Genomic DNA, 21,763 nt, shown 5'->3' with positions numbered 1-21,763 from the left:
GTTTGTTTTTGTTTCGTTCTGCAGATTTTATCAGATATTTTGATTGTCCATAGTAGAAGCATTCTAGTTGGATTAACCTAGTATAATTTTATCAACAAGATCATACTCTGAAAGAGATTATAATGGTTCTTAAGAGAGTCTGTAATCTAGAAATGACATAAGTTTGTTGTTCTAAACTTGAGAAACAACAAAAAAGGGAATTTCCATATACACTCTATTTCCTTTTAATTTATGAACTATCTTCTTTTATGAATTTTATCCTATACACATTTGTCCATTTTATAATCTCAACCCACCTTCCCCACCATTGTTTGTAATACAAACTGCATAATAGAAAAGGTGCAAATTTAAGTAATCTCTCTCACTGACTGACCATAGCTTAACATTAGTTCAATGGCTACTGGCAATAGAAGTCATCAATGACCAACTGGTGCAGGGTATAGTTTTGCTACCAAGTTAACAGAGTTACATTCTCCCCAAATAATGATGATGATGATATTGATGATAACTAGCATTCGTATATTACACTAAGGTCTTCAAAGCATTTTATTTATGTTGTCTCATTTGATCCTCACAATAACCCTGTGATGAAGGTGGTTTTTTTTTTTTTATCATTCTCATTTTACTGATAAGGAAACTGAGGCTGATAGAGGTTAAGGGACTTTTTTCATAGGGTCACACAAGTAAATGTGTGAGGCAGGACTCAAATTCCTAACTCCAGGTCAGAGTTCTATATCCACTCTCTCATTCTACCTGTCTGCAATACGTACCTGTACCCTACACATAGGAGACCTCTTTAATAATTCATGGAAGCAGAAGGGGGCATATAAGTTTGGGAAATAGTTTGGCTGGAGCATAAAGTCTATGTAATCAAATCAGTGCTCACGATATATAAAACACTGTGCTAAGTGCTTAGGAGACAAAAGACAAAAATATAATAGTCCTTACCTTCAGGGAGCTTACATTCTCCTATAAAAGGGAATAGTGAGAAATAAGGCTGGGAACATAGATTGAGGCATATTGTTTTGAGCCTTCAAGTTTCATACCTGTTCTTTCCACAGTTAAGACAAGTTAACAAGCATTTATTAAGTACCTACTATATGCTAGGCACTATGCTAAGCACTCACTAGGAATAAAAAAAAAACAAATAAAAGCAAACCTTGCCCTCAAGGAGCTTACAATCCAATAAGGGAGACAAAATTATTTTTTTGAGTCATATAAACTGTCAATATTTTGAATAAAGTACATAAGCATGTCATTGGTCCATATTTGGAGGGGTCACTGGTGTTTGGCTGGTATGACTTCATGCTTTGGTAGGAGATATGGGATACTTTCTATTAAGAAAAGTGAGATTCATCTTATACTGAAGGGGAAGATGATGAGAGTGATAGGTGCTTTGTGCCCTCTGAAGCGTTTTCTGGATCCCATTCTGCGTGTTTATTTTTTACTGTCTTTAATTGCACAATATGGCATTCTCCTGTATATACCAGCTAGCCATTGGTGGTAGATTGCAATGCCTTGCGGAGATATTTAAGAGTTCTTCTTAAATATTTAAGTGTTGCTTCTGTCATGGTGGTGGCTTGATGCCTGTCCTTATGGGTGTTCCTTGACGGCTCCACCTTTCCTTCTGTGGCAAATAATCACTGTGGTACAGTTGCCATAGACACGACTATGTGCATGTCCTGAAATATTTTGTACTTTCTGATGAATTTGTAGAAGATTGAATTCATTTATAATGGTTATAGAAAATGCCAGGTTAAAAAATATCACTCTCATTTGGAAAAATTAAATTAGCTAGTTGAATGTATACTCTCAAACTCCAAATTTGCTTTATGAAATTCCAGTCTATATATAGCTATCTGTTTTTCAGAATCATAGGAGACACTGGCATTATTTTTGCCATCCTTTTTGCTATTAAATCTCATTTCTGGGGTCTGCATTAAGTCAAAATTGTCTTTTTTTTTTCTTTTTAGGAGGCAACTGGGGTTGACTTGCCCAAGGTAAGTAAAGATTTTCAATGACCTCGGGTTGTTCAATTTTTCTGTCTTTAGAGTTTAGTAGCTCTTTGATTTCATCCCTTATTTCACCTCTTCTAGGTTTAGGGATGAAGTTGTGGATCTGAGGCAGCTAGGTAACACAGTGTTATAGAGCACTGGGGCCTGGAGTCAGGGAGACATGAATTCTAATCCAGTCTCAGATACTTACTAGCTGGGTGACCTTGGGCAAGTCATTTAAACTCTGTCCACTTCAGTTTCCTCAACTGTAAATGGGGATAACAACAGCACCTACCTTGTAGGGATGTTGTGAGGATCAAATGAGACAATACTGTAAAGCTTTCAGCACAGTGCCTGGCACATAGTAGGAACTTAATAAATGTCTGTAGATTTTACTTATTAGGCACTGTGTTAGGTGCTGATGATATAAAGACAAAAAAAGCTAATCTGTCATTTAAGGAGGTTACATTCTGCTGGGAGAGATAATACACATGTATATGTACACACATACATGTATATATACCATACACATTGTATATGTGTATATACACACATATATGCATGTACATAAATACATAAACACACACAAAACATAGGCCAGAAAAATCTGCAGATGAAGCCCTAACTCCTAGAGGGGGGACAGGAAAGGTCTCAGGTAGGAGGTAGAGTTCCAGCAGGTGAGGTTCTGCTATTTTGGGTTTGCTTCAGTCTGTCTTTGCCTTCTTGCCATACAGAACCCCAAGGTTCCTGCTTGTTGGTTTAGTAATCCTCTGTGTCAAGTGTCTTCCAATAGGGCCATCCTGCAATCCCCTGTCATTCTTTCTATTTCTTTGACTCTTACCTTGTTAGTGAGGCTAACCCAATCAGCCCTAGCTATCTTCAGAGCTCAACTTGTCAGGGTTTCAGGGTTCTGGCTGGGTCTTTATAAATTACCATAAGAATAGGCCCAGAGGCCAGAAAGTCTCCATTCCCCCACTGCTGTCCATGGTAGGAGCCATGCAGTTGAAGAGGTTATTGCTTATATTTACATAGCACTTTAAGACTTGCAAAGAGCTTTGCATGTTATCTCATTTGGTCACTAACACAACACTTTGAGGCAGGGGTTTTTATTATCATCCCCATTTTACAGATGAGGAAACTGAGACAGAGAGGTTAAGTGACTTGCCCATGGTCACACAGCTAATAAATGTGAGGCAGGATTGAATATGGGTCTTTTAATATGAACATTACTAGTGATGGAGGAAAAAGAGTATGTTTTTTAACTACCTCTGTTTAACTTTTCATCCTTAAGAGCCATTCCCTTAACTCCATAATTTAAGTAAACATTGGTTATTTTTTCTTAGTCTTTAGGAACAAAACATATGTACAGGTACATGTATGTGTTTGTATATATGCATGCATGTGTAAAAATGTAAGAGGAAGTCTAGTATCAAAGATAGCTGGTTTCAGTGGCCAGGAAGACCTGGTTTTAAGTCCTTATTCTGACACATACTTGCTGTTCCTTGTCAGGACAATTCATCTCCTGGCTTCCTTTTTCTGCATTTCCCTACTTCCTCATCTGCCTCCTAGCTTCCCTGGCTTCCTTCAAGTCTCAATTTAAAATCTCATCTTGTACAAGGCAAAGTCCCCTTTAATGCTCAGTGCCTTTGCTCTGAGATTATATCCAATGTATGCTGTATATATAAACATTTATGAGATAATAGTACTTTGGCTTAGATGCAAATCAGTATGGCAAAAAGCCCCAGGGATCTAAAGAGTCACTTATTTGTTAATTCAGTAATTACTGAACAAGCTTCTCAATAGCATCAGGATATTGATACTGCCTTTATTGATTATGACAAAGCCTTTAATTCAGTTTTGCACCAACAGCTTGTTCATGTATTGTAAATACACAAAACAGACCAAAGCACCAAGCACCAGAAGGAAGCTAAAGTCAATGTCTGATTTTGCATTCTGACCCCACACCTCTCTCAGAAGGTGATTAATTTGCTTTATTATCAGTCCTCTCTAATCTTGGTTGGTCATGTGCTGATCAGTATTCTTAAACTGTTCAAAGTTGTCTTTGCAAAATATTACATAAATTGTTCTCCTGATCTTGGTCCCTTCACTTGGTATCAGTTCATATTAAGTGTTCCCACATTTTTCCATAACAATCCATTAGGCAGTTAGGTGGTGCAGCTAGGTTTGGAGTAAGAAGGACTTCAGTTCAAATCCAGCTCCAGATACCTTACTAGCTGGATGACCTTGGGTAAATCACTTAGCCTCTGTTTGCCTCAGTTTCACCAACTATAAAATGGGGATAACAATAGTACCTACCTCACAGGGATGTTGTGAAGATCAAATAAGCTAATATATTAAAATGCTTAGCATAGTGCTTGGCACATAGTAGGTACAATATAAAGGCTAATTTCCTTCCCCTTTCTCTCCTTCCTTTTCCTATTTCACAATTTCTTTTGGTGCAACAATATTCCATTCCATTCATATTCTGTAGCTTGTTTAGCTAGTTCCCAGTTGATGGGTACCCACTTAGTTTCTAGCCTGTCAATTTTACCTTTCTAATATCTCTTGAATACATCCCCTTCTCTCCTCTGATACTGCATGCCCTTATCTCCTCATGCCTGGACTACTGAAAGAACCTGTTGGTGGGTCTGCCTGCCACAAGTCTCTCCCCAACTCCATTCCATCCTCCACTCAGCCACCAAAGTGATTTTCCTCAAGTGCAGGTCTAACTATGTAACCTATTCCCTCTACTCAAACTCTGGTGGCTCCCTATTACCTCCAGGATCAAATATAAAAAATAATGTTTGATCATTAGTGGCTTCTGAATTTGGGGGAAATGATAAAGACTTCAGTTTTGTACATGTTGAGTTTAGAGATCCAGTTTGAGATGTCCAACAGACAGTTGGAGAAGTGAGACAAAAGGTTGTCTCTCATGCCTGGAAGGCATCTTCTCTTCACCTCCCTTAAAAGAATCCCAGCTTCCTCCCAGTAGTGAACTGATAGCATCTAAATTCCTAGAGAGTAAAGACTGTTCTTTTCTCTTTCTTCTGTATCCCAAGCACCTAGCACAGTCCCTGGAATAAATACATTGTGTTTTCAATAAATGCCTATTTATTAGTTAGTATTCTAAAGGTTTCTCCAGACTAGAAATGTTCTTGACATACATTTAAATCAGAGGCAGACTCCAGGGATGTTTATATGTGTGACTCATATGAGCCTTTATGATTCCTATGTACCACCCCTGGTACTGGTCAAGGACCAATCATCCTTAAAGGAAAGGGCTCATCATTTAAGGAGGTTATTTACCCCCTAGCATTCAGCTATTTGCCTGGGGGGCATTTCCATTTTAGCCATCATCTGCATTCATACTTAGAAACTTTGGGCAGTTAGATGGTGCAGTGGATAGAACACCAGGCCTGGAGTCAGAAAGACCTGAGTTCAAATCCAGCCTCAGACATTTACTAGATGTGTGACCCTGGGTAAGTTGCTTCACCCCGTTTGCCTCAGTTTCCTCTTCTGTAAAATGAGGTGGAGAAGGAAATGGAAAACCTCCAAACAGGTCATGAAGAATTGGAAACAAATGAACAAAAACTCAGATGCTTCAGTTGATTTCATATACCCTGATTCAATCTCTCAGTCTGGTCACTGGAGTACTAACTCCTTTCCCCAAGTGTATAGATGGTAAGTAAACCATAAATGAAAATGAAATTCTGGTCACTAAGGCTCCAGAATAGGAAATAATGAAATCTAGTTTAAAATAGGCCCACCACACCAATACAGGCACTTCTTTAAATCTTTGATCCTCACTGGCATCAGATGCCTCATGGTAAAGAGCCAACTGATCAGCATGGGAAGTGTGGGTCACATGTGGTATGACCAAAAGCCAGACCTTACCATTTATGTGCTCCGTATCCCTTGGTGCAAATTCCCAAGGCTGGGGTGCAGATGATTTGGATACTGTCTGTGAGGGATGAGGGAGCCTTGTATGCACATAGAACTTAGCTCCTCAACTAGAATCATAGGATCATATACCTAGAGCCCAAAGGGACCCCAGAGGTCACCTGATCTAACCAGAGGTGATCTAACCCCCTTATTTTAGAGATGAGAAAACTAAGCTTCAGAGGTGAATGATCTGCCCAAGGTCACATATGGAGGAAGCATTAGCAGTGGGTCAGATCCGGAACACCTGGAGCTGAGGTTCCTAACCTGAGGTCATTGAACTTTGAAATTTTTTTATAACTGTTGATATTTTAAAATATTTTGATAATATTGTTGATTTCTTTTGTATCTCATGTATGTAATCCTATGTATTTTATTGTGAATTCAGAGAAGAAACTAGCACAAGGATTCAACAATGACACAAAAAAAGATTAAGGACCTCTGACTTGGAGCAGAGGTGTCAAACATCTGCAGGTTAACTGGGCACCAGCCAGGTTAAAATGTAATTGGGAAATATTTAACAAAATAAGTCAAAATACTATCACACATAGATAATGTTAACATGTAGTTTTCTAGGTCAACATGTATATACCAGTAGGAAATACTTATATACGATTTACTGACTTAGAGTGTTCTCAAAGGCTGACACAAGTTCCAACTAGGCCCTCCCAGGCTGAAAAGGCTTCCAATATAGAAATAGTGATAGACTACATCTACCATCTTGGCACCATCAAAAAAGTCCTTTTAATTTTAATTTTCCTGGCCACGGCAACTCAAGAAGATGGTAAACTAGGGTGTGGACAGTTCACAATAATTCTTTTGAAGTAATGAAAAGATATTTGTAAAATTCAAGTCTTCTACTTGACATTATGAATAGAATACTCACAGATAGAACTAATTGTTTAATCCCAATTATCAGTTAAGAATTAAAAATCTCCATGAGTTCCACCATTAAATTTCAATACGTTTATAAAACACATCAAGTTTGTCATCAATCTTTTAACTGACAGATAATAAACACAAAGTTAAACTATCAAAGTAAAGTAAATTTTGTCATATGGTAGACTTTTCCCACACCTTATAACTAAATATCAGCTTGTAAATCTCAGGCTTTTGTAATAGATTTTCAAAAGAATTCTTACAAATTATCATAGTTCTGCTATTTTAAATTTAGAATTTAATAAGCATAATTTACTGATTGAGATAATTATGACTTTCTGAAGGAAAAAAAGCTTCCAAAAAGAAGAAAATTCTTTTCTTTCTTCATACTTTCCTATACCACCCCCTTCCCTAATAACATAACCTGATACTCATTTTTCCTTTCCTGATTGCCCACAGCCCATCATCAGCACAGTGTACATGCAAGTATTGTGGTTAGAATCAATCTAATACTTTATTGTAAAACAACTTGTAAAGTCCCTCTTTTTGTTTCTTTTCTAATTATTTCGTGCAACCGTATCTCACCTCTACTATGTGCTTTTCTTTACCTCCCCCAGAAGACTGTCATCTCTTTGAGGTCCTGAACTCTGCATCTCTCATAAGCATACAGAGGAAGTGGTTCAGTCATCCTTAGACTGTTTTGCATTTGCATCTACCAATGTAATATTATAGCTAGAAAAGACTTGGGGATCACAGGATCTGGGAGTGAGAAGTACTTTATGAACTCATCTATGTCAAACCACACCCACACAGGAGCTTCTCTATGCCCCAAATTCCAGCTATGCTTAAAGATTTAACACTATTGATTGCCTGAGGCAACACATTCTCCTGTTTGGCAGCTCCAGTTGCTGGGGGATTTAATCTTAATCCAAGCCCAAATCTGCTCAATTTTCATTTTCCCATTGAATTCTAGATCTGCCTTCGAGCACCATGCTGGAAAAAACCCAATCTATCTTCCAAATGACTAAGGATCCATGCTTTTTTGAATGTGAGTACTCTCTTCACCAATGCAGACTGCATCCTCCTCTATGACTTGGTGGACAATTTTTAAGAATTGCTATCACAATTCATCATCCTGTGGTCAACCTGGTAATGGAAGCTCTCCAATTTTAGCTAGGTAGGTCACTGAATGTCAGACATAACATCTATCACTGGCCTCATACTTCATGTCTTTGAAGCTTGGTAGGCCATCATTCATTCATTTAGTTTCCAAAAATACAGGGTGCACATCAAACTTTGCAGGCTTCCTCCCCCTTCTTACCTATTGTAAACATTTATATGGAGTACTTACTCCCTCCTAGTTTCCATCGATTCCATCTCATTATTAACCATTTCCACCACTGCAGTTAAAATCAGGCTCAGAATTGCCACTTCATCTACCTTTTCATGATTTCTCCAGTTTTAAATGAAATTTTCCATCTAAATTTCTCTAAAATTCTGAATATTAGACAAGATCACCTGGTACAATCACTTTAATATTTCTGATGAGGATATAAAAACCTAGAGAAGGAACTGATTTATCCTAAATCATATGGCTGATAAGTAAACTTAGGTCTTGATTTAAGTCTAGTACTCTTTTATATTATGGTGCAGCATTTAAGCAGGAGAAGCAATTACCTTATTGTATCTGTTTAGTTTCTTACTGAAACAAAGGCCCATCTTTTTTATATCAATATTCCTCCAGACAATGCTATGGATGACTATGAAGCATGGAATATCACAGTCTCTGAAGAATTTAAATTACAGGTCACCCAAAGGGCAATGGAAAGATGTATAGTCAACTTGATTAAGCTCTAGTATCTTGCCAATAAAGAACCACACAAAAGAAGCAGCATAAAATACATTATTAGAGAAATTTATGAATGGAAAAAGGACATGGGCCAGCCATGTAGTGGGAGTCAAAGGTCCCACTTACAGTAATTATTAAATGTGCTATTAAGTGCCTGCTATGTACTAGATACCATACTAAGTGCTGATCTCATCTGATCCTTATAACTACCCTTCAAAGTAGGTGATGTTATTATCCCCACAGCTGGAGAAACTGAGGCAGAGAGAGGTTAATAAATTACTTGCTCAGAGTCAAACAGCTAACACGTTCTCTGGGGATGAACTCCAGGCACACAGTGCCATACCCACTATGTTCCCTAGCTGCCTCTTTGTATTCTCAGTGCATAACACCAGCCTTGCACATAGTAGGTGTTTAATAATTGTCTGATGAATGAAAATGAATAATTAAAGCCACGGTATTAATGTGGGTGGCTGAGCATTTAACTGAGAAATCTTACAACTTGAGAGCTAGCAGAGAAAAATCAGAGATTCTGAGTGATTAGACCTTTTATTTACCCTCTTTTTCATGAGTCTGGCCACACAATTTGTCACAAGAATCTTGCAGAACAGCGTTTCTCAAACTGTGTTCCCTGAAACTCATAGACCTCCAAAGCAGTCCCTAGAATTTTGTGAAAGGAAAAATTAAAATGGCAGACTCAGCAAACCAACTTACTTTGCTGTCTGTCACTACATGTAACATGTGTGTTCTTCCCATGTGGAGAGCTATTGTAGATTGTTCAGTACTGATTAAAACAAAAAAAAAATCAACCTAGATTTTCAATGGTCAAGAATAACAATACACTTAATGATTTAAGGCACATTATCAGCTGACTAATCATAGGTGTCAGCAGAATGCAGGTGATATGAATCAATGTTTGTTTATAGTCCTGTGTTTTTAAAAAACCCATTAAGAATAATCGGAAGTTTGAAGAAACAAAAAAGCAAATGGGTAAATACCCAAAATTCTGACGATGAAACAAATATCCATAAGCTTCACTCATATTAAATCCCAAATACATAAAGGCACACAATGATAATGATAATCACCTTTAACTTGTGTCTATTGTATATGTGACCATATTAAAGAAATAATTCTATGTTACTAGACAAAATTATGAAAGCATTTATCAATAAAACAGCAAATTTAAAAGGAAGGCTAAAACATTTTTTTTGGCAAAAATATGACTAAAACACTTACCTAGATAGTGGTTTATGAAAATAAATGGGAAACAAAAACCATTGGGAAACATTTATAAGGTGAACTATTGCCACAATTTTGTTTCCATTTATAAAATACCTACTTATGTCATAAGTCAGTCAGATTTGCAAACAATCAAATCCTTCTACTTGGGTTGTTTACAATAATGTTAGATTTGGAAGAAACTATTCTGAAAATACAATATAATAAAATATAATAATAAAATAACAATACAATGAAAATATAATAAAAATAAAATATAAAAATAAATATATAATAAATTTTGTTTAGCCTCATCTCATTTGGTTCCAATAAAATAGAATTTTGAAAAGATCATTGGAACAGATTTTAGTATATTGTTTAAACCAAAGTGTTTGTTTAAAATGAAGGGTTCTAAAAGAAAATAATAAAACGGAGTGGCGTGTAAACAAAAGGACTAATTTTGTTTCCCAAGAGAAGATGAGAAAATTTACTGGTGTGGGACACCATTGAATAATCATAGGACTTGAGAGATAGATGAGACTTCAGAGGCCATCTAGTCCAACTCCTACATGAAAGGATTCCCTATTGCACATAATAGACCAAACAACAGGTCATCCAGAGTCCGATTATGAGTGTGGAACATTGTATCTACTATCAGACTCAGTTAATGTGTTGGTTAGTTCTTTGAAACTGCTTTCCCCTCCTTTCCCTTTTATAAAGACTATATTGTTGCAAGTATGGCTTACTGGAATATGGGAGAAGAAAAGAGATACATTTTGAAATGAATGTGAAGGGAAAACCTACTTCACAGAGTTGTTGAAAATGTTACGAACCGATGTTAAAAAATGCTATGTTCTCAGATTCCTGACCTGGTGCCAGTCCTTGTCCCCTGTTTCAGTCCCTCATTTTGGCTAAGTAATTGGCTACATTTTAAATGAGAACAATCAAAGGCTAAATAATTGGGATTTGCCTGTCCACCTGTACAAGTAATACCAGGCAGCTTTTTGGATGCAGCTACCCTAAGGCTATTTCCAAATATCAGGAGATGTTACAGTACTGTCCCCTTCCCCCAGGTTTTTTCTTCCATCTGGCACTATTTCATTCCCTAAGCCTGCAGGCAACAGAAAAAAGACCCAAAACATTAAAGTTACTGTTTTTAAAGCGTCTGATCCATAGCTGAGTACTCAACAATCTGCCTGTAGTTGAGTTTCAACTACAATTTTCATACTATATTTATGAGTGATGTTTTTTTCTTTTAAAAAATAAAAGTGTTATACCTGCAAGTCAGAAAAGGTAACACATGACTCTGACTTTTAAAAAATACTTATAATAATAGAAGAAAAAGGAAGAAAACACTACCACACTAATGTATGCCCTGGGAAATAAATTTCAATACTAAACATCAACTAAAGGGAGATTTATTGCTTTTCTTCTTTAGTCAAGAGATTTAAAATCATTAGAGATAAATATGGCATAATCCAATTACATTCATCTTTCCTGTATCATCTGCTGAGACTGGCCTGCTAACTTAATTAACACACAGGAACACATAAACACTAGACAAGAAGAAGCTGGTAGAGGTCAAGCTAGAAAGAGACTAATCCCTGGGAACAAAATTACTTTAAACAACAAAATTAACAGAGAATTGTTGTGTTGATAAGCTTACAGGGAGTTACATGCCTTCAGTAAACTGGCTAGGCTTTTTCCCTCAGCTTAATTACTGAGAAACCCAGTCAAAGCCATCTGACACTTGAGAAATCTGGCACCCATAGATCTGATCAAGAGGGTTCTTCAGTGCTGAAATTCACAGATACTCCAGTTCTATGAGAAAACCACAGTAAACATACGGAACCCAGAAAGTTCTTAACAAAACAAATGTAACCCATACTAGCTGCTGACTCTTAATTGCCATGTGAAAGCCTCCCATGTGGAAGATTTACATGAACTGATGCAAAATAGAGAAAGCAGAATTGGGGGGTAGGGTGGGGTGAAGAGGGAGAGAAATTGACAAAATAATTATAACAATGTAAATGGAAAGCATCACATCTACCACATGCTACCACCACCACACCAAACCCTGCTGAAACTGAATTATGAACAATTATAATGACTAAACATGGCCTTGAAAAATAAACGAGAAAATGCACAGGCCTCCTATATATACTGTAGAACTTGGTTGATGTGGTTAATTTTGCTGAACTGCTTCTCTCTACCACTCCCTTCACTCCACCTCCACCTTTATAAAATCCTTGTTATAAGGGATGGTTCTTTTTGGGGGGAAGGGGCAAGAATATATTTTAAAATGAAGGTAATGTAAAACAACAGATATTAATTGTTTGTCTTCCATGAATTAATTTGCTCCAATTTGACTGACAAGATGGACATTTTCTGGGAGTGTTGAAGATTAAGACCCATTCCCCCCTTCCCCTCTCCCTCCACAGTGAGGCCAAATCACAAGGTAAGAGTAATATAAGCAGAAGTCCAATTCCACTCAATGTAACTAGAATTGATTAAATACTTACTTTCTGACAGATGCTGTGCTTAGGCACTGGAGATACAAAAAGAAACCCTGCCTTCAAGAACCTTCATTCTACTGAGAAATAACAACAGACAGATAAATAAGGATAAGATGTAGACAAAATAATTAAGAATGTGAACATATTAACAACTGGGGCTGGGGACACAGCAAGGGGAAGGGCTGTATTGGCTTAAGCACCACCAGGAAGTGAGGGCCCAAAAGAAAGCTGATTGTGTCCTTGAGGATTCTGCCTGATTGGTGTCTACAACAGCAGTTGAGTGTTTTCTACCACATCAGACACTCTGGCACAGGATATAGGAAGATGCTACTCTTACATCAAAAGACTGATTATCTGATATTCCACCACAGGCTACTTTAGAGAACAGTCCCCTTAGTAAAGGAAACCTCACCTCCTCCTCCTCGTCTCTTCAGAATTTTCTAAATCATTTCTTCAGTCGAAAACATAGACTCTGGCCTCACCTAGGCTCTTAAATCCCTATGAGTATTTCAGTGATAACCAGGGTCTAGGTACTGGCAACTGGCAAAATCTAATGGTCATTTCTTTTTCACCGCCAAGTTTGTCCTTTTCTTAGCAATGAGGAAAAATTCTGAGGAGGAAGCAACATAAGGAGGTGCCTGAGGAAAGCTTGCAGACTGTAAAGTTGGGAAGATTTTAGGCTCATAAATTAAGAACTGGAAGAGACCTTTGAGGGCTATCTAATCAAACCCTGTCCTTTGACACTGTGCCCGGCAGTTCGTAGTCATTTAATAAATGTTTACAGACTACTGACTTTGAGAACCTGAGGTTGACATACCCATGGTCATACTGGTTGCTCTAAGTCACTGAGGTAGGACTTGAATCTAGATCCTGCCCTCAAGTCCAGCATTCTTTCCACTATATCATATATTCTACCAGAACATTCACTATAATGAACTCAAGAGATATCTTTTTTTTTTTCTGGACAGAAAGATCCTTCAGTGTTGCATTTTAATTGACTCTTATTTTCCACTTAACTGAAGACATAGCATCAAAGAAATAGATGAGTACAAAACACAGAATCCTGATAATTAGTTAACGAGGTAGAGAGTGAAAAGAGAAAACAGAAACTGTCACAATGCCAGGTAACATAGGAATTAGTTCATAACCAGGAGGTAGTATGGTAGAGTAAATAGAAAGAATGCTGGGAAGGTGCAGCTAGGTGGCACAGTGAATAGAGCATCAGCCTTGAAGTCAGGAGGACCTGAGTTTAAATCCAGCTTTAGATATTTGACACACTTACTAGCCATGTGACCTTGGGCAAATCACTTAACCCCAAATTGCCCTGCCTTCCCCCCCTCAAAAAAAAAAGAATGCTGGGCTTAAGAGTCAAAAAGAGCAGAAACTTCTTTACTAGTTACTTGTCATTCAACTTCTCTAAGGCATCAGTTTTCTGAGAGAGAAATGGACATAAGACCATATACCTAACTCAGAAGGTAGTTGTGAGGTGCAGATGAGAGAATATATTTTGTAAAGAAGTTTGTGTCCATAAAACACAATGAAAATGTGACTACTATAATAACTCTTGGGATTGCTATTGACATCCCAAATATAGGGCACATTCTTCCTTCTACTGGCAGAAAAGATATGGTTGAATAGACATTCATATGTGCCCTAACCCACTATAATTCTGAATAAAGAAGCTTTCAGTAATTAGGCATGCTTATATAATTTGATATTTTTCTAATTGTGTAATTCCAGCAATCACAAGAGTTAGAGGAGTACAAAAGAGAACAGGGAGGCAGGTTTGGGTGGGCAATCAATGTACATCGGTAATAACTGACTCAGTCTCTTTAAAATACCACACAAGTATGAACTATTTTCTCTACCTCATTCCCTATGTAAATACCAAAAACGAATAGAGAATCCTCCTGAGGAAAGAAACTATTATTTTGTCTCTGTATCCCTGGCATTAGCATAGCACCTGGAATTTAAGAGTAGGCCTTTAATAAATGCTTGAGGAATTACATTGAATTGAGCAAGACATTCCAGATGCCTGGTGAAAGTGATCATACTCTTGAATCACAAAATTTAAGAGTTGAAAAGGACTTCAGTGAACATCTAGTTCAATGCAAATACCACAGGAATTCCCACTGTAACATACTGATACATGGCCATTCAGTCTCTGCTTGAAGATCTCAAAGAACAGAGCACCCACCTTCTCTTGACCCAAATCATTCTATTTTTGGATCTAACTTTTGGAAATTTTCCTGAAATCTCCATTATTATGCAATGGAAACACTGAAGGATATAAAATTTTAAAAAAATTAACAGAAAATAGCCCCAACAACTTTGCAACTTTCATCCAATGTTCCTAATCCTCTCCTCTGGAGCCAAATAGAATAAAACTCATAGCTTCATTTTCAAATTTGGAATTTTCCCTTCATCAATGAGTCTTCCTGATTCCAAGCCAACTGCTCTATCCACTGAGATATCCAGCGGCTCCATTGCTAGCATAGTTACAGGCAGTGGGCACTGAGTAAAAAATCTGACAAAGAAAGCAAGAATATGGGCAGGAAAAAATGGAAAAAGGACAGAAAAGAAAGAATGAGAATAGAGAAAGAAGAAAGAAAAGATAAAAGGAAGAAGATAAATAGGGGAGAGAAGGTAGGAATGAAGGAGGAGACTCAGGAGAATAAGGAAGGGGGAGAGTGAAGGGAGGAAAGTAGGTCAAGAAAAAGAAAGACTGAAGGGGGAAAGCATTAAATTCGTCCATTAGGAAGTTAACAGCAATCTGTGAGGGTACTTTCTATAGGCTGTATTATCTCTCATAATATGTAGTTAATTTTTATGCACATTGTTAGAAACTTAGGATAAATTACTTGAATGAATATGACCAATGTGCCCTAAGCTACCCTTAGCACTGCCCTGGGTTCATGCCTTTAAAATCCAACCTTGGCAGCATACTCAGAAGTCTCCTTAATGACCTCAATCGATCTGCTGACCATTTTTCATGTCTGCATTAACTATTGATGAAGGGAAAATTCCAAATTTGGAAATGAAGCTTTCAGAAGTAGGTCTGATTCCTGTTAGCAGGACCCTAGGATCCCTGACACCATCTCAAAGGTTTGTGTCCTTTTATGCTGACTGGACACTCTCCTGTTCACCCTTGGACACTCTTGCTCACTCTCACCTTGTTATTGCATTTTGACTGCTAGGTCAAGAAATATATACACACACACACACACACACACATATATATGTATATACAAACACATATATATTTGCATGCTCACACACACATATATAACAACATGAAAAATAAACTCCATGTAAATGAAGTTAACACTTCCCTAAACTTCCAAAAATCAAAATGCCAATTTGCTATTTTTAACTTTCCATTACTCACCAAAGAGAAACCATCTTCAGAAATCTGTTCCATTTAATTTATTTATATATATACATGTGTGCGTATATACACACACACATAAATCACACATATTTGGAGCTATCAGGTTACTAAGACTAAACTGCTTTTTATCAATGGAAATTACTATGTAAAAAACAAAATTACTTTATTAATACTCACTGTTTCTTCCTCTTCCCACCCCCATGTGACTTGAAAAGGAATAAAATGGAATTAACATTTTTGAGGGGAGTAGCACTAAACAGGGTAAGTGTGACTTCGTGTGAAAACATTCACTCACATAAACAGATACACACTTTAGAGCCATTGGCCAATGTGTCACATTTCATGGAATCTGTCAAGTCTTTGGCAACACATGAAAATAAAACCCAGCAGTTTGAAAAGTTAACAAGGTCACTTTACTCAATCAAAACTCTTGGGGGCAGTTTAGGAAAAGTACAGTGCAAATGGATTAAGTAGTTATCACTTCTAGAACACAGGGATAAGTCATAGAGTAATGTCAAATAACTCTAAGTGATCCCACCACATCAACTAACTGTTTCTTATTCAAAAGTGGGCAATAACCCTCCTGTTCTTAAAAACTAAACTAACTGGAGGGAAGTTAATGCCACTGTTTTCCCTAGGTCACAATCAAACAAATGATGATGGTGGAATGTGCATAATTCTTTAAAGTTCACAATGTGGCATTTTAATCCTCAAAAATAACCCTATGAAGTAACTTCTGAGTCTCAATTCCCATTGGATTATCAAGTTTTAGTGTGGTCTTGACTGGTTGAAGTTTCTCCCAACTTTTTATTTCTGTTTTTCTTTTAATCCCTCTTCCACAATCATCTAAGTAGTTTTGTTTTTTTAATTAATAAGAATGTGAATTTTGAGGAAAAATTACTGGGATTTTTAAAAATTAAGCTCCCTGATTAGCACATCATTGTAACTTGCAGATGGGTGAATAAAGCTCATGATTAAGGTTAAGCCATTAACCTTATTTGTTGAACATATTTGTTGTCACATAAATGGTCATTCCCCACATTATTATTCACATTCAGAGAATTAGTATTCCTTCTTGTTGCACATCAGTGGTGTCAAACTCAAATAGAAATAACTGCCCCCAAACTGCACATAAGGATCTACCGAATGACTTAAGAGACCACATATTAACATTATCTATGGTTTATTGCATTTTGTTTATTTTGTTAAACATTTCCCAATTATATTTTCATCTGGATCTGGCTATGATTTGACATCTTTGATGTACAGCATTTCAGCATGGAGTCTTTTAGCCTCTGTATCCTTGTTGTGAAAAATAGATTATCTCATTCAATTTTATTCTGAAAGAGCAGCAAATTCTGACCTTTACACTAACATATTGTCTCCCTACCCACTAGAATTGAATATGAGACTACCTCTTGGAATGAAACCTCTCTCTCTCTCTGCATTATATATATATATGTGTATATATATATATATATACACATACACACATATATACAAATACATACACACACATATATACATATATACACACATATACATATACTCTCTGTCTCTGTGTCTATCTATCTAACAATATACACAAGTGAACTGAAAATTATTTTAAAAGGCACATTTTTTAATTAAAGGCAAAACTGGACAGGTATTACACTTTAGGTTGTATAATGAGGAAGAAAAAAATGTTCAACACTTTGAGTTGGGGCATAAGCCTGCTAAAGATTTATCAAATAATCATACTAATTTTAAGCAAATCTGCTTAGAGGAATAGAAATGCAAAAGTGAAGTTTTCTCATGCCTTTGTAAACTTCTATGCTCAATATATTTTTGACTTATAATTGTATAGAGTTCAAGAAGACAAATAATTATCAGAATCAAACATGAACAAAGTCTAGGCAAAGTTTTGACTCTAAAAGAACAATAATCATGACTTTTAGGGAGCCCTGTAGAATCACTTTCCTAAAAAAATCAGTTCCTCTTTAACTATTTCCTCTAATAAAGTCTTCTTTTAACCTGGTCAAAGATGAACTCAAGATGTACTTTTACTAATTGAATTAATAAATGACATCTTCCTTCTCTTAATCTAATCATTATTTCCTGGGTCTAATAGGCTTCTCTCTTTAGAAACTGGTTAGACTTTTGATAGAATGACATGAAAAGATGTTAGCATAGGATGGGTGGTTTCTGAACTGATAGTTAAAGGAAGGCAATGTCTTATTATTATTTTGCAATATGTAGCCTAAAGGGTTAACGTTAAATATGCTTCCATAATAGTAAAATCATGATTACTTAGAATGAAAGAGGAATGGGTAAAAGAAATTTCCCAGATAACTGAAAGTTAAACAGAAATTCCTTTTTGCCATAACTCATATTGAAAATAAAAGCTTTCTAAATTGTATTTAAAACCTTAATAAGTATAATGTAGGGGGCAGTGCCTTATTTATAGTAGAAAAAGTGCTGATTTTGGAATGAGAGGTCTAGGTTCAGATCCCAGCTTGAATAATCACATGTGATTTAGGCAAATACTTTAACTTTTCTGGGCCTCATTATGTAAAAAGAGAGGGTTAGACTAAATCTCTATGAATATAACTTATTCTTTCTGACCTCTCCAGTTCCCCAGCTTAAATTTATCTTATATGTATATTGTTTATATATTTTATATGCATATTTTCTTCCTCAAAGAATGCAAACTCGAGGGGGAACTGTTCCATTTGCTTTGTTCACATAGTAGATAACTAAAACATGTTTGTTAATTGATAGTATTCTTCTTAGAGTGATTCAAGTTAATTAAAAGTTCCATTAATTATGGTTCCCTAATGGTTTACTTCATTGCTCTTAGGATAACACTAAATTCCTACTTATAGTGGCCAAAGGAAACAGCTTCACTCCCAACAACAGATATTCTCCAATTCAAGTATAAACAGAGGCCCCTCCCTTCCTGATTTCAGATTCCCCTCAATTCTCCTAACACAGCATGGCAGACTCCACTCCATACAAAACAAGTGCCCCAGCCACCACACTGGAACAAAAACTTGGTGGTTCTAAAAATAGTGAAGTTATTTTAGGATGACTGAGTGTTCACCACTCCAGTCAAAGGAGACAGCTCATTAACAGAAACATCTGATCTCAAGCAGAGCCCTCATCAAAAGAAAGATGCAGAGGAGAGCTTTTGTAAGGTAGCAATTTTATACAAATGTCAGCTGGTAACACCATTAGTTAAACAGTGCAATAAAAATGGGTTGCTGTCAACCAGAATGCCATCTTCAACACCCTCTCAGGCTGCTTCCTGGGAGCCATGATAACTCAGGTAATGATGACTTGGAAACCCTGCATGATCCTGAAGTGCCTCTAAATTATAGTAAAATGATTGAAGTGTACTGAGTCACTTAAGTGTTAAGTGTATTTTATTACATTTCTAGTTTTTAGTTGTACCTGGGTCTCTCTTATCTCAACCTGCCTGCAAGGGCAGTGGCCATTCACGGGCCAGTCCTGATACTGACTGGTACAGAAGACTTCACCTACTTCATTTTTCTGACCTGGTTTATTTCAGGAAGCCTGATGGTTCTGCTCTCCTAAGAGTTTCACAATATTTTTGTTGGATTAAAGTGAATACTGATTGGCTTTAGACCTACTACAGCTCAGGACCCCCAAACTCAAGAGATCTACCAGCCTCAGTGTCCCCAGATCAAGGACTAAGCATGCACCACCATACCTGACTAGACCATTATTTTTAGAAGGTAGCTAATCCATGCTTACCATCTGTATTTCTAAAACTAGGAGTTGGGTCTAACATCAGACCCATTCCTGATTATTTGGGTGACTTAAGCCTTACTCTATCCAGAATTGTAAGATCTGGGTCAAAAGGAACCTACCTCCCATAGCAGTCATTTAATCCACCCAGCACAACAGTTCAACTAACCTTTTCTTGAAGACTTCCAGTAATGGGGAAATCTATCCTCTCTTGACATAGTCAATTCCATTTGGGAAAACTGTGATGATTAGGAAGCATTTTCTTGCTACAAGTCTAACTTAACTCTGCTTTTCTACAACTTCAAACTCTTTCACCCGATTCTACCCTATGGAGCCAGGTAGAACATTTCCGGTCCTTATTCTGCATAGGACTAAGACTCTATATGTGAAAGTATGCTTTGTAAACTGTAAAAATCACTCTTGTCTACTCTTATCCACTGATTCAGAGTATAGAAGATAACTCTCTACTATCACTTAAATCTCAGTCCACAACCACACCTGCAAAAAAGTATTATACCTTGATTGAGGAATTCACCCAAGCTCAATGACCCAAATATTCTCCGGCCACAGACAGATCCACTGATTCTATACTCTGCTTTACTGTAACCCTTCCCCCAAAGCCACACCACATATTTGATAGTATTAGTAACTGCAAGACTTGTCACCTCACTACCTCTAGAACTATTACGAAGAAACTCAAACATTAGAATTTCTGTCTTTGCCTCAAGAGACTTAAAAGAACAATTCTGAAGACTCACCAGCAAACACATCTCCATTCTGATAGTTTTTCCCCTTCTGGGCTTCCTCTTCATTCTGAACAGTGGCAACATGCTTGGCGGAGGCACAGCCCATAGTCTCATTCGGTCAGCTCCAGCCTTGCTGAACGACAAATCATCTCTACAGACACGGGCACATACTTTTGTTTTTGGGAAAAAAAAAAAAAAGAAAAAATCCACCTTCCAGTTTAGTTGGCCAAGAGGCTTCTACCTGCAAAAAAGAGAAAGGTAGATTAGAATATATGCAACCACGAAAACATAAAGCTCAATATATATCAATGATTTAAATCTACCAATAGCAATAGAATGTAGCAGCAGAGTAAAAAATAATAGACTTATCTGGAAGCGGCGGGGGGCGGGGGGGGGGACCCCAGTTTAACAATGGCTTTATGTGGGAAGAATATTGATTTAGGCTCTTGTTCCAGCTCAGCTACTTACTAGGAATGAGACTTTGGACGAGTCACTTAATTTACCTAAGGCTTAGTTTCTTCAACTCTATGCAAAATGAGGATAATTTGCACTATCTACATCAGGCCTACATATATAAGAAGATGCTTTGTGAACTCAGTAAAAGAACACTATACAATTGTAAAGTCTTATTAATTCCAAGTTTCTTAATTGTCCTTACTACTTTCAACGATGCCAGTATTCCCTCCATTGAAGCACATTATATGTGGTAGAAGTCTTAGAATAAATGGCCTTAATGAGTTGTTGTGGTCAAAAGAAGTCATTTTACAGGTGAGGAAACTGAGGCCTAGAAAAGTTAAGAGACTTTAATCAACTCAGATTTTTTCCCCACAATTTTGTAACTTAAAGGTTAAATTTTTTGCAAAAACTTTTGTCTTTTTTTTTTTTTTTTATTAAAGAGGCTTTAATCAACTCACAGCAGAGCTAGGGTTTGAATTCAGTTTTCCTGAAATGTTTTCTCTTATTTCCTGACTCCTTTTCCCCACATGCTTTGTTCAATGTAGAGAAGATTAATTTTCAAATTCTGCTTTCATCATGTCATTCCCCTGCTCTCTTGTGTCTGGTTTCCAAGTCCTCCAAAGAGATGCCATATTTTTAAGCAATCGGGGTTAAGCAACTTGCTCAAGGTTACACGGCCAGCCATTTCTGGGCGTGGTGCTGAGTGTCTGAGCCCGGGATCCGATCTCCAGGTCGTCCCAACACTGGAGCCGGTACTCCCACTCGCTGAGCCACCCGGCCGCCCCCAAGCAATTGGGGTTAAGTAACTTGCTCAAGGCTACACGGCCAGGTGTCTCTGGGTGGGTGCTAAGTGTCTGAGCCCGGGATTCGATCTCCAGGTCCTCTCAACACTGGAGCCGGTGCTCTTACCTGCTGTGCTACCTGGCCGCCCCAAGATGCCATATTTCTTATTCACAACCTTATTTTCTACTACTCTTTAATAAACATCTTTTACTATATATAGTGAGGCCATCCTGTTGACTTGC

At 37.2% G+C, this 21,763-nt stretch overlaps 1 protein-coding gene across 1 annotated transcript in view; it reads right to left on the bottom strand.

Annotated features, from left to right (window-relative positions):
* Positions 1–20,523, bottom strand: part of CUNH1orf21 (chromosome unknown C1orf21 homolog) — a 169,930-nt gene extending 149,407 nt beyond the window's left edge. Inside the window, exon 1 of the mRNA XM_069074414.1 lies at positions 20,295–20,523. Within this exon, the coding sequence (XP_068930515.1) occupies positions 20,295–20,388 (94 nt within the window). The 5' untranslated portion in view covers positions 20,389–20,523. The remainder of the gene's footprint in view (positions 1–20,294) is intronic.
* Positions 20,524–21,763: the final 1,240 nt, after the last annotated feature.

The sequence above is a fragment of the Petaurus breviceps genome, unplaced genomic scaffold (genome assembly GCF_028583685.1).
Source record: "Petaurus breviceps papuanus isolate PSGF00001 unplaced genomic scaffold, PetGlider_PUasm1.0 90895, whole genome shotgun sequence".
Taxonomy (NCBI): Eukaryota; Metazoa; Chordata; class Mammalia; order Diprotodontia; family Petauridae; genus Petaurus; species Petaurus breviceps.
Note: the sequence above shows the minus strand (reverse complement) of the source record. Positions and strands in the feature narration are given on the sequence as shown.